This window comes from Labeo rohita, chromosome 20, assembly GCF_022985175.1.
Source record: "Labeo rohita strain BAU-BD-2019 chromosome 20, IGBB_LRoh.1.0, whole genome shotgun sequence".
Lineage (NCBI taxonomy): Eukaryota > Metazoa > Chordata > Actinopteri > Cypriniformes > Cyprinidae > Labeo > Labeo rohita.
Genome location: NC_066888.1, coordinates 874,520 through 887,204, shown reverse-complemented (window position 1 = coordinate 887,204; position 12,685 = coordinate 874,520). Strand labels below are relative to the sequence as shown.

Sequence of the window (12,685 nt, the reverse complement as noted above, 5' to 3'; positions counted from 1 at the left end):
TCGTTTGCTTTTATTCTATAACCGTGAGTGCAATGCCATGCTGTGCGTTAGCGTTCCATTTGCAGGTTAGCCTGCCATTCGCGTTCCCGCTCACGTCTCTATTCACGTCTACTACCGCTTTCCTTTTTCCCTCGCTCTCGTTGAGCGCTCGTTTTTATTCTACAACCACGAGTGCCGCATGCCTGCAGCGTGTTAGCCAGTTAGCTTGCCATTCACTTTTATTTTTGCGTTTCTATCCGCATCTACAACTGTTGTTGTTTTCTCCCCCTGCCTTTCTCTTCACGAGTTCATCAAACAACAGTGATGAGTTGAAATCGTTCTACAACTATGTATAACTTATCAATCTCTGTCGGCAGTGAAGGATTCACATGTCATAAATGCAGGGAAACAGTTAGGTTGACAGAGAAGATTTCAGAACTAGAGACACGCATCCAAACTTTAATTGAGGATAGTAAGAATGTGAGGGCCTTAGATACGACTTTGGATGCGACTAGCTCAGGGAGTCCCGTACATTGTTCAGCTCCGGTAACTTCGCCTTTGCAGCAGGACAACTGGGTGACTGTGAGATGGCATAGTCGCGGGTCAAAACACCACTCTTCCGTTCCGATCAGAACATCAAACAGGTTCTCCCCACTCAGTGACGCACCCACTGAGAAACCTGATGAAAGTGCTCTGGTTATTGGCGATTCTATTGTATGGAACGTGAAAATAGAGACACCAGCCACCATAGTCCAATGTTTACCGGGAACCAGAGCGCCTGACATCTTGGGAAATTTAAAAGTGCTGGCTAATGCTAAACATAAATTCAGTAAGATTGTTGTTCACGTTGGCACTAATGATGTTCGACTTCGCCAGTCGAAGATCACTAAAAATAATGTTAAAGAGGTGTGTGACCTTGCAAGTACGATGTCAGACAGTGTAATATGCTCTGGCCCCCTCCCTGCGTATCGTGGTGACGAGATACATAGCAGACTGTCGTCAATGATAGGCTTGATGTCTAAGTGGTGCCCAGAGAATAACATAGGCTTCATAGACAATTGGACAAGTTTTTGGGGCAGACCTGACTTGTTGAAAAGAGATGGTCTTCATCCCTCCAGGGGTGGTGCCGCTCTTCTCTCTAGTAATATGGCATATAGTCTTAGAGTTTGCACTTAACTAACTGGGGCCCAGGTCAGGAAGCAGACAAACTGGCTAAACCGACCGTCTGCTAGCTGCCTCACGTCACCAAAATCAGTTAATTCTCAGCACATAGAGACCCTTTCACCTAGATATCATGCTATAGAGACTGTGTCTGTTCCCCGATCTAGAAAATACAAAAAATCTGAGTTCTATCTGAGTTAGTGTTGGCTACAGATAAGGTCTTAATAGTGGGTGACTTTAACATCCATGTTGATAATGAAAACGATGCACTGGGAGCAGCATTTATAGACATTCTGAACTCTATTGGAGTTAGACAACACGTGTCAGGTCCCACTCATTGTCGAAATCACACTCTAGACTTAATACTGTCACATAGAATTGATATTAATGTTGTTGAAATTCTGCAGCAAAATGATATCTCAGATCATTACCTAGTCTTGTGTATACTCCAAATAATGAAAACTCAATTCAATTCAACTCCTTATTACAAGTATGGTAGAACCATCACTTCTACTACAAAAGACTGCTTTCTAAGTAATCTTCCTGACTTATCTGAATTCCTCAGCATGTCCAATAGCTCAGAAAAACTTGATGATGTAACAGAAAGTATTGACTCTCTCTTTTCTAGGACTCTAGATATGGTCGCTCCTCTGCTCCTAAGGAAGATTAAGGAAAACAGTCCGACCCCGTGGTATAACGAGCACACTCGCGCCCTAAAGACAGCAGCCCGGAAAATGGAGTGCAGCTGGAGGAAAACAAAACTAGAGGTTTTTCGTACTGCCTGGCGTGAATGTACCCTATCCTATAGAAAAGCATTAAAAACTGCAAGATCTGATTACTTTTCAACTCTTTTAGAAGAAAACAAACATAACCCTAGGTATTTATTCAATACAGTGGCTAAGTTAACAAAAAATAAAGAACCAACAGGCATTGACTGTGCCCCTCAGCATAGCAGTAATGACTTTATGAACTACTTTACTTCCAAGATCAATACTATTATTGACAAAATTGTCACCATGCAGCCGTCAATTACAGTATCGCATCAGATAGTGTGCTATAGATCTCCTGGGGAACTCCACTCATTCTTTACTATAGGAGAGGAAGAATTGTATAAACTTGTTAAATCATCTAAACCAACAACTTGTATGTTAGACCCTATTCCATCTAGGCTACTAAAAGACTTGCTTCCAGATGTCATAGATCCTCTTCTGAATATTATTAATTCATCACTGTCATTAGGATATGTCCCCAAAACCTTCAAACTGGCTGCTATTAAGCCTCTCATTAAAAAACCACAACTTGACCCCAACGAATTAATTAATTACAGACCAATCTCAAATCTCCCTTTTCTGTCAAAGATACTAGAAAAGGTAATATCCTCACAATTATCTTCCTTCCTACAGAAAAATGATATCTGTGAGGATTTCCAGTCAGGTTTTAGACCTGACCATAGTACTGAGACTGCTCTTGAGCTCTGAGTTACAAATGATCTGCTCTTGTCATCCGATCATGGTTGTATCTCTCTGTTAGTGCTACAGGATCTTAGTGCTGCGTTTGATACTGTTGACCACAACATTCTCTTGAACAGACTTGAAAATTATGTTGGCATTAGTGGTAGAGCATTGGCATGGTTCAAATCGTACTTATCTGACCGGTATCAGTTCGTGGCAGTAAATGAAGAGGTATCATATCGATCACAAGTGCAGTATGGAGTACCGCAAGGCTCAGTACTAGGGCCATTACTTTTTACGCTTTACATGTTGCCCTTAGGAGATATCATCAGGAAACATGGTGTTAGCTTTCACTGTTATGCTGATGATACTCAGCTCTATATTTCTTCACGGCCTGGTGAAACATACCAATTTGAACGGATTGTTTAGTTGAGATAAAAAACTGGATGACGAGTAATTTCTTACTGCTAAATTCTGAAAAAACTAATTAATTATTGGACCTAAAACCTCTGCGTGTAATAACTTAAAACACTGTCTAATACTTGATGGCTGTTCTGTCAATTCTTTGTCATCAGTTAGGAACCTAGGTGTGCTATTTGATAGCAATCTTTCCGTCCACATCTCTAGCATTTGCAAAACTACATTTTTTCATCTCAAAAATGTATCCAAATTATGACCTATGCTCTCAATGTCAAATGCTGAAATGTTAATTAATGCGTTTATGACCTCAAGGTTAGACTATTGTAATGCTTTACTGGGTGGTTGTTCTGCACGCTTAATAAACAAACTCCAGCTGGTCCAAAATGCAGCAGCTAGAGTTCTTATTAGAACCAGAAAGAATGACCATATTAGCCCGGTTCTGTCAACACTGCACTGGCTTTTAAAATCTTGCTAATTACTTATAAAGCCCTAAATGGTTTAACTCCTCAGCACCTGAATGAGCTCTTATCACATTATAGTCCCTCACATCCACTGCGTTCTCAAAACTCTGGCAATTTGATCCCTAGAATATCAAAATCAACTGTGGGTGGCAGATAATTTTCTTATCTAGCGCCCAAACTCTGGAACAATCTACTCAACACTGTTCAGGACGCAGACACACTCTGTCAGTTTAAATCTAGATTAAAGACCCATCTCTTTAACTTGGCTTACCCATAACAAATCAACATATTCTATAATTCAAATCTGTTAAAGGACTGTTAGGCTGCATTAATTAGGTCAACTGCAACCAGAAACACTTCCCATAACACCCGATGTACTCAGTGCATCGTAAGAAGAATGGCATTTCTTTCTTATTCCGAGGTCACCTTAACCACCAGATCCAGTCCATATCCAGATCAGATGGTCATTGCAGTCCCCTGGATCCAGTCCGTACCCAGCCCAGATGGTGGATCAGCACCTAGAGATGACCTCTAAAGCCCTGAATGTCAGCGGAAACCACATTGACTAGATGAGCCCCAGAGACTGATCCCCAGTGAAGACCTCGTCACCTAAATGACCATCGTCACAAGACAACGGGAACCAGATGAGTCCTCTGCGTTTGGCCAGAGAAGAACTGCCCCCGACTGAGCCTGGCTTCTCCCAAGTTTTTTTTTCTCCATTTGTCACCGATGGAGTTTTGGTTCCTTGACGCTGTCACCTCTGGCTTGCTTAGTTGGAGACACTTTTTCTTCATGATGAAATGTCTTTACCTGAAAATTGAGTGTTTACTGTTGCCCTTTTGCATTATTGATGCACTATTTCCTATTTAATACCGTACAGCCGCTTTGTCACAATTCTGTATTATTAAAAGCGATATATAAATAAAGGTGAAAAAAAGAGGTGAATTTTTGAAATCTAAAATCACAACATTTAGTCAGTGCCGCATCAAGCCTTTGCGGGGCCCTGGGCCCAACATTCTGGCTGGATGTTGAGCTTATGATCGATAATCATGTCTTTGCATTAGCTCAAACTGATTTGCAGAAATCAAAACACAAGTTCTGCTCGCTGTGAAGTGGGACATGGAGTCATCAGGAGAAGCTTCCTCCTCAGATCCACTGCTGACATACTGTAGGGCACTGATCATCACAGTGGAAGTCTGTTACTGGTCTTTAACAGGGAAGAGAAGTAGTAATTATAGGAAATGATGAGTTACACATAAATTCTAGCCTTCTGGCACTCTTTAATGGCTTTGCCCTTTTTCTTAATTTTTTTTCTTCTTGCAAACAACAGGCAAGTATAACACATTCGAAATCGTAACTTTACAGGTCATACTTTCTAGACAATTCACAGCATTTACATTTATGTTCATTAAGTCAGCAGATGTAATACATTTCTCTTTGATTGATTATTAAATTTTTGATTTGATTCTCTTAAGCAACAATAAACATCTATTTGTTGTAAAACCATAATTATTTTTTATAAGGGGAGGGGGAGCGCATTCTGCTCAGTCAATATGAAGATTGCAAATATAATCTATTTGCATATGCCTATGTATAATGTAAGTCATGTTCTTTGAATAATATTAATTTATTTATTTAGCTTAATTTGGTATAAATATACTTAGTGCTTTTAAATTGAACGGAGAGCAATTTATGCTCTGCCTGTAGACTCATGAGGAGAAGATTCCTGCTCAGGGGCTCTTACGTTTACATATACTTTTGTCCAAAGCAACTTGCATTGCATTAACATAGCCTATATATTGTTTAGTCATGTTCATGCATTACCTGAAAATAAAGTTTTTTTCCTTTTTTTTGCAAAACATGAATTTTATTGTCAACTAGTGCTGTCCACTTTAACACAAACAAGACAACAATTTAACAAGAGCTTGTGGAACACAATCTCAAACAGGATGAACAGTAGTTTATGTAGAATAGCTCACAAAATCTGCCCACACTCTGAGATGGTGATGGTTTTCGTGGGTTTCCCCTCTTCAGTGCCGAGCTCTCCGATTTTCCTCACCACATCCATGCCTTCTTTGACAAATCCAAAGGCCACATGCTTGAAGTCCAAGTGCTCTGCTTTCTTGAGGGTGATGAAGAACTGCGAGCTGTTGGTGTCTCTGCCGCGGTTGGCCATGGACAGCAGCCCTGGCCCTGTGTGCCTCACCTCAAAGCTCTCATCCTCAAACTTTGCTCCGTAGATGGATTTTCCTCCCGTCCCATTCTGGTTGGTGATATCACCACCCTAAGAGACAGTTTTGTAATATATAGTTTTATTCATGTTTATTACATTATGATTTTGGTTTGAGTTATTTTAGTACTTTAACTTAAATTAAAATGAAAACTATCTGGAATAAATAGTAATATTTTATTATTTTATAATATTTATTATATTTGTATATTATATATATTAATAGTTTATTTCAGTTAATGTTTATTTTACTTAAAGTAAACGTTTTTTTTTTTTTTTTTGATAATTATAATAACCCTGCTCCTCAGTTGCTTTGGACACAACTGTTAAATGAACAAATGAGCAGCATGTGCAGAAAACTCTGCAGAAGAATAGCATGGGCATTATTGACAGATGTGCATTATTTGTTGATTTTACAGGTAATAATTGCAATAATGATTTTTTTGACATTAAGAATTTATTTCAATGAACTGATCCAGTCAAGGCATTGATGTAAATTAATATTTATGTTGTTTTCATATCATCAGTGCATTTGCATAAAATCAGTGTGTCCTCACCTGACACATGAAGTCTGGGATGATCCTGTGGAAGATGGATTGGCGGTAACCAAAGCCCATCTCTCCTGTACACAGAGCTCGGAAGTTCTCTGCCGTTTTGGGCACGATGTGAGCGAAGAGCTCCATGACGACTCTCCCAACATCCTCATCATCTACAGTGATATCGAAGAACACCACAGGGTTGGACTCTTGTGAAAGTGTCTCGGGGACAGACAAATGAACTGCATTAGCCTGTGACATGCGGCTCTGGCAGTCGGTGAACACTTGTGTGAAATACTTGGCCAGCTCTGGAGTCTTGAACTTGGCTGCCAGCTGCTCGACTTTCCCATCTCCCTCTGTGTGTGTGAACAAACATACAGATGTGAAGACACCGGCAGCAGGGTGATGTGTATGAGGTGAGGAGCGAGGCCTGTACCTGAGTAGTCTGTGGCGGTCCACACCAGCGCATTAGCCGAGGTATTCATGGACTTGAGCTCGATGCTCTGGCTGATGGTGTGGTTGGCGCAGACTTTTAGCACCTGCTCGCGTCTCATCAGCACGCGGTAGTTCTTCTTTACAGGGTGGAAGAGGATTTTGATGTGTCCCACACCGCGCTCCTTCCACTGGTTGAGCTCGCGGTCCCAGTGGTACAGTTTGGCTCTTTCTTTAAACTGGATCTCCTCGTCTTCCTCACCAGACCTCACCTTCAACTGCAGGAGCCACATCATCACACATCACACTTCTACAGAGACAGGAAGAGCACAGCTAACAGCATCACAGCAAACACTCACCTTAGGCAGAGAGACGATTGGCTCAAAGCGGATCTTTTCATTATGGGGCGTTTCATCATCACTGCCCTCCTCTTCTGCATCACTGTGTGTTTTCTCTCCTTTATTTTGTGTCCCTGCACTTCTAAAGACTGTGGCTCCTGCGCCTGACCACGTGAAATTATCATCTGTGGAAATAAACATATGATGAAAATATGACAGCAACAGTATGATAACATACTAGCACTTTTATTATACTAATTCATATTATTGATGCCAATGGATACACTAATAATAATAATAATGATAAACATTTTGAGATGCTTATAAAACAGGATTTTTTCTGCATTTTTTCAACAGGACAACTGTCTTCTGTTCATCATTCACTTTTCAGGTCATGGAATTAAAGCTGTAATTTACTGTTATTTTCTCAAAAATGATGCTATGTGTAGGTCTTTAAAAACGAACACAAGAAGACCCTATAATCTGCTTAAGGATAGCATTTTCAAAAGTCAGACAAAGATAAAAAATTAGAAGAAATAAAATTAACCGGTGTGTTGTCAGACAGCATTAACAGTATTTACATTATGTGATACAAATAATTCTTATTATCAGAAGAAAAATAGGCTTACTAGCACAGAATAAATAAAGTGTTGTATGAAGTATGTCACAAGTGTTCTAACGGAATGAAAAATAAACCAAAATGTAAAAGCCAAAAACCCCATTTCTCTGTTGTACTTTGGTTCAGATGACAGAATGACAAATCTTGAAGACATACTGACTATGTAATCGTATATTTTAAACCGTGAAAATGCTTAAAGGAGAAGTCCACTTCCAGAACAAAGATTTACAGATAATGTACCCCCTTGTCATCCAAGATGTTCATGTCTTTTTTTCTTCAGTCGTAAAGAAATTATGTTTTTTGAGGAAAACATTTCAGCATTTTTCTCCATATAATGGACTGATATGGTGCCCCGACTTTGAACTTCCAAAATGCAGTTTAAATGTGGCTTTAAACGATCCCAAATGTGGTTGTAAACGATCCCAGCAGAGGAAGAAGGGTCATATCTAGCGCAACTATCAGTTATTTTCATAAAAACAATACAATTTAAATACTTCTTAATCTCAAATACTCATCTTGTCTTTCTCTCCGAGTTGTGTCTAGTAGTGTACGACACTAGGGGTCGCTCTTGGGAGCCCAAACACCTCTGACAGTTTTGAGAAAGGCCAATGAAAATTGGGTGTGCAGATTTGCATAGCTGGCCACGCCCCGGCCATCCGGGTATAAATAGGGCAGCGTGTGCATCTGCTGACTCGTTCTGTTTTTTGGAGCCGAATGCAGCGTCTCTGTGTGAGAAGCGGCAACATTCACCTCTTGGATCTACGGCACAGACAGTGGTCTCTCCCTCTCTGACACAGCTTGTGTTGTGAGAGTTCCCCTGGGTACGTCGACGGCAATCTTCAAGAGAAGATTCTCCTCTAATTGAGCAAATTTTTTTCTAAAAGAGCTGCACGGTACAGATTGTGTGTTTCATTATGCCTTTCCGTCCGTGTCCTACTGGTTGCGGATTCTACCCTTCCCCTAACGATCGGCACGAGCGCTGTGTTCAATGCTTGGGGCATGAGCATGCTGATGCAGCGTTCGCTGAGGGAGGTTATCAGAACTGCGAGGACATACCCTTGGGCACGCTTCGCTCGAGAGCCGCATTCTTTTCAAAGAAGCCGCGGCTCACCTCAACTGCTTCCCGCTCCGGTCCTTCTACTTCCGGGTACGAGGCCACTGCGATGTGCGTTGAGGGAGAGCGACAGGAGCTGAGCGATGATTTGCCGGGTACGTCCTCGCAAACCGTTCACCCTGTGTGTCCACCGATGGAGTCTCCGGACGATTTTGAAAGCTCGTCTCAGTATGGGCTGGATCTTTTGTTCGGGGCTCCTGCTGAGGAAAAGGCAGGCTCTGTAGCATCGGAGGGAGAGCCGTCAGAGGCTGACGTCACTGCTGAGTTCGCCGCTCCGGCGGTTGAATCTCAATCAGTGGCGGACGCCGAAATGGCCGCCGCACTACAGCGGGCAGCCAAGGAGATTGGGGTTCTGTGTGTTCCCCTGCCCAGCCCCGAGCCTTCTAGGCTGGATGACTGGTTCCTGACTTGAGGCCACGTTCCTCCCCGGTCCCGTTTTTCCCGAAGTGCATGAGGAGTTGACAAAATCGTGGACGTTATGCACAGCACCTCCGACCCTCTACACGACGGTCGGATGCTTTTTCCTCCATTCAGGACATGCGGTCACACACCTACTGTGTTCCCTCATGTTCTGAGACAACAAGCTCGTTCAGACGATCTCCCTCCACAGGCGGATCCTCTGCTCAGCTCTCACAGCACGAACTCCCTGGGCAAAACAGCCAGTGGTCTCCGGGGCTCCTCACCTCCGGCCACACGCCATTTTTCCAGCCACGGTGCCCCCATCCTTGGTACGTCGGATGTAACTCCTTTGAGACCCCTAGCGGAGAATTTTTTGGATTGGCTGAGTCTCCCCAATCCTTCCCGCTGGTTCCTCAGGACCATTCGGCTTGGCTATGCTATCCAGGTTGCACGTCGTCCGCCCAAGTTCCGTGGTGTTCTCACTACCTCAGTTTAGGGCAGCAACACCGTGGTTCTTCGTGCGGAAATCGCAGTCCTTCTGGCGAAGGATGTGACAGAAACTGTCCCCTCAGCCGAAATGAAGAAAGGGTTCTACAGCCCCTACTTCATTGTACCCAAGAAGGGTGGTGGGCTCAGAGCAATCTTAGACCTGAGGGTTTTGAATCAGGCCCTACTCAAGCTCCCGTTCAAAATGTTAACTCTCAAGCACATTCTCACGTGCGTCAGGACTCAAGATTGGTTTGTGGCAATAGACCTGAAGGATGAGTACTTTCATGTCTCGATCCTTCCAAGACACAGGCCGTTTCTGCGGTTTGCCTTCGAAGGTCGGGCTTATCAGTACAAGGTTCTCCCCTTCGGCCTCTCCCTGTCGCCCCGCGTCTTTACGAAGGTAGCGGAGGCTGCCCTTGCCCCCCTCAGGGAAATGGGCATACGCATTCTCAATTGTCTTGACGACTGGCTAATCCTAGCTCAGTTGTGGGATTTGGTTTGCGCTCACAGGGACATGGTTCTCAACCATCTGGCTCAGTTGGGACTTCGGGTCAACTGGGAAAAGAGCAAACTCTCCCCGGTGCAGAGGATCTCTTTTCTCGGTGTGGAACTGAACTCCTGGGGCACATGGCATCCTCAGCCGCGGTCACGCCGCTGGGTTTGATGCACTTGAGACCGCTACAACACTGGCTTCATACCCGAGTCCCGAGATGGGCGTGGCACTGGGGCACGTTTCGTGTGAACATCACACCATCGTGTCGCGAGACACTCAGCCCTTGGACAGACAATGTGTTCCTGCGGTCAGGAGTACCCCTGGAACAAGTGTCCAGACGCATCGTTGTCACCACAGATGCTTCCAAGACAGGATGGGGTGCCACCTGCAACGGGCAGGCAGCTTCCGGGGTCTGGACAGGCCCCCGACTGCATTGGCACATCAATTGCCTAGAGTTGTTGGCAGTGCTTCTAGCTCTGAGGAGGTTCCGACCTATGATTCAGGGCAAGCATGTGTTGGTCCGGTCAGACAACACGGCGACTGTGGCCTACATCAACCACCAGGGCGGTGTACGCTCCTTTCGCATGTCATAACTAGCTCGCCATCTCCTGCTATGGAGCCAACACAGACTCAAGTCTCTACGTGCCACTCACATTCCGGGCGAAGCCAATCGTATGGCCGATTCTCTGTCACGACAGGTTTCGCTCGGAGACGAGTGGAGGCTCCACCCCCAGTCGGTCCAACTGATTTGGGATCGATTTGGCCAGGCACAAGTAGATCTCTTTGCCTCACCGGAATCCACCCACTGCCAGTTGTGGTACGGTCTAACCGAGGCCCCCCTCGGCATAGATGCACTGGCACACAGTTGGCCGAGGGTCCAGCTCGAGTATGCGTTTTCCCCAGTGAGCCTCATTGCACATTGCACAAAGTCAGGGAGGACAAGGAACAGATTCTCTTGGTAGCCCCCTTCTGGCCCAACAGAACCTGGTCCTCAGATCTGGTGCTCCTGGCATCAGCTCTTCCCTGGCCCATTCCTCTGAGGAAGGACCTCCTTTCTTAGGGGAAGGGCACAATCTGGCACCCGCGTCCAGATCTTTGGAACCTCCACCTATGGTCGCTGGAGGATTTCAGAGACCTTTCACCATCAGTGGTGAACACCCTCTTACAGGCAAGAGCCCCCTCTACCAGGCGGCTGTATGACCTGAAGTGGCGCATTTTTGTGAACTGGTGTTCTTCTCGAGGGAGGGACCCACGGAGATGTGGCATCGAGTCAGTGTTATCCTTTCTCCAAGAGGGCCTGGACAGGCACCTATCTGCCTCAACACTTAAGGTTCATGTGGCAGCTATATCAGCTAATCATGACCTGGTGTGTGGCAGATCGGTGGGGAAACACGATTTGATAAGCAGGTTTCTTAGAGGAGCCCGGAGACTGAACCTTCCTCTGCCGCATCTTATCCCCTCTTGGGATCTCGCTGTGGTTCTCCAGGGCCTACAGCAAGATCCGTTTGAGCCCCTTCAGTCAGTCGAACTTGACACCCTCTCATTAAAGACGGCTCTCCTGACTGCGCTCACTTCTGTCAAGAGAGTGGGAGACCTCCAAGCCCTCTCCGTTAACAATTCGTGCCTAGAATTCGGACCGGCAGATTCTCACGACCTTGCAAGCTATTTCTTCTCAGGAAGATGACCCCAACCTGACCTTGTTATGCCCAGTCTGTGCCCTGCACACTTACATGGAACAAGCTCAGCCCTTCAAATGTTCCGAACAGCTCTTTGTCTGTTATGGAGGACAGCAGAAGGGGAGAGCTGTCTCCAAACAGAGGATCTCCCACTGGCTTGTGAACGCGATCCGTACAGCGTACCAGGTCAGAGCCCTACCCTGCCCACTGGGAGTGAGAGCCCACTCGACCAGGGGCGTCACTGCCTCGGCAGCTCTTGCGAATGGGGCCTCATTAACAGACATCTGTAGAGCTGCAGGTTGGACTACACCTAACACATTTGCCAGATTTTACAATTTGCGCATGGAACCAGTATCAGCTAGAGTCTTGAATGCAAACTCTTGACTCAGCACACTGGTCGGTGTAGAGCTTGCCTAAGCGCTTCCCCTAATGGTGATTACGCTTCTGAGTTTCAGTAGGTTTCCTGACGTGACCCCTGGACACCATCTCCAACATTGGCACCTCTGGACGTAGCAGAGTTTTTGTGGAGGAACTCGCTGCGAAATTCCAACACAAGGTATGAACACCTTTAATTATTCATGGTTGGATTTGTGCCCCATATGTAGTGGCTCCTTATGTGGCCCCATGTGTGTATTTCCACCTATAACTCTTTGTGGTGTGGTGTTTTCCCCTGAAGACAGGTTTGTCTCTAGGGTCTGAGTTTGGTTGTCTCCCCTGGCGTGAGACCCACCTCAGGTCCCATATGTAATGACGTTCACTTTATACCCCCCCTCTGGGCAGGTTGTGATCTCCGTAGTGCCTTTTTCCTTCGGGAAACAGGCACTTTCCCAACAATCTCAAGACATTCAGCCGCTTCACTGAAGAAGGCCCGGCTGCAGGACACTGCT

The 12,685-nt window shown here is 45.0% G+C and overlaps 1 protein-coding gene across 3 annotated transcripts in view; it reads right to left on the bottom strand.

The window, feature by feature from the left end:
- Nucleotides 1-4,772: 4,772 nt before the first annotated feature.
- LOC127182901 (peptidyl-prolyl cis-trans isomerase) overlaps nt 4,773-12,685 on the bottom strand; it is a 31,118-nt gene continuing 23,205 nt past the window's right edge. For 2 of the 3 annotated variants that reach the window (XM_051138596.1, XM_051138597.1), the window contains exons 10-13: nt 7,030-7,193; nt 6,675-6,948; nt 6,260-6,594; nt 4,773-5,756 (exon numbers count right to left, since the gene is read on the bottom strand). In XM_051138596.1, coding sequence (XP_050994553.1) covers nt 5,448-5,756; nt 6,260-6,594; nt 6,675-6,948; nt 7,030-7,193 — 1,082 coding nt within the window. In that variant the 3' untranslated portion in view covers nt 4,773-5,447. Of the gene's footprint in view, nt 5,757-6,259; nt 6,595-6,674; nt 6,949-7,029; nt 7,194-12,685 lie in introns of those variants that run through there. The other variant, XM_051138598.1, reaches the window with a different exon arrangement.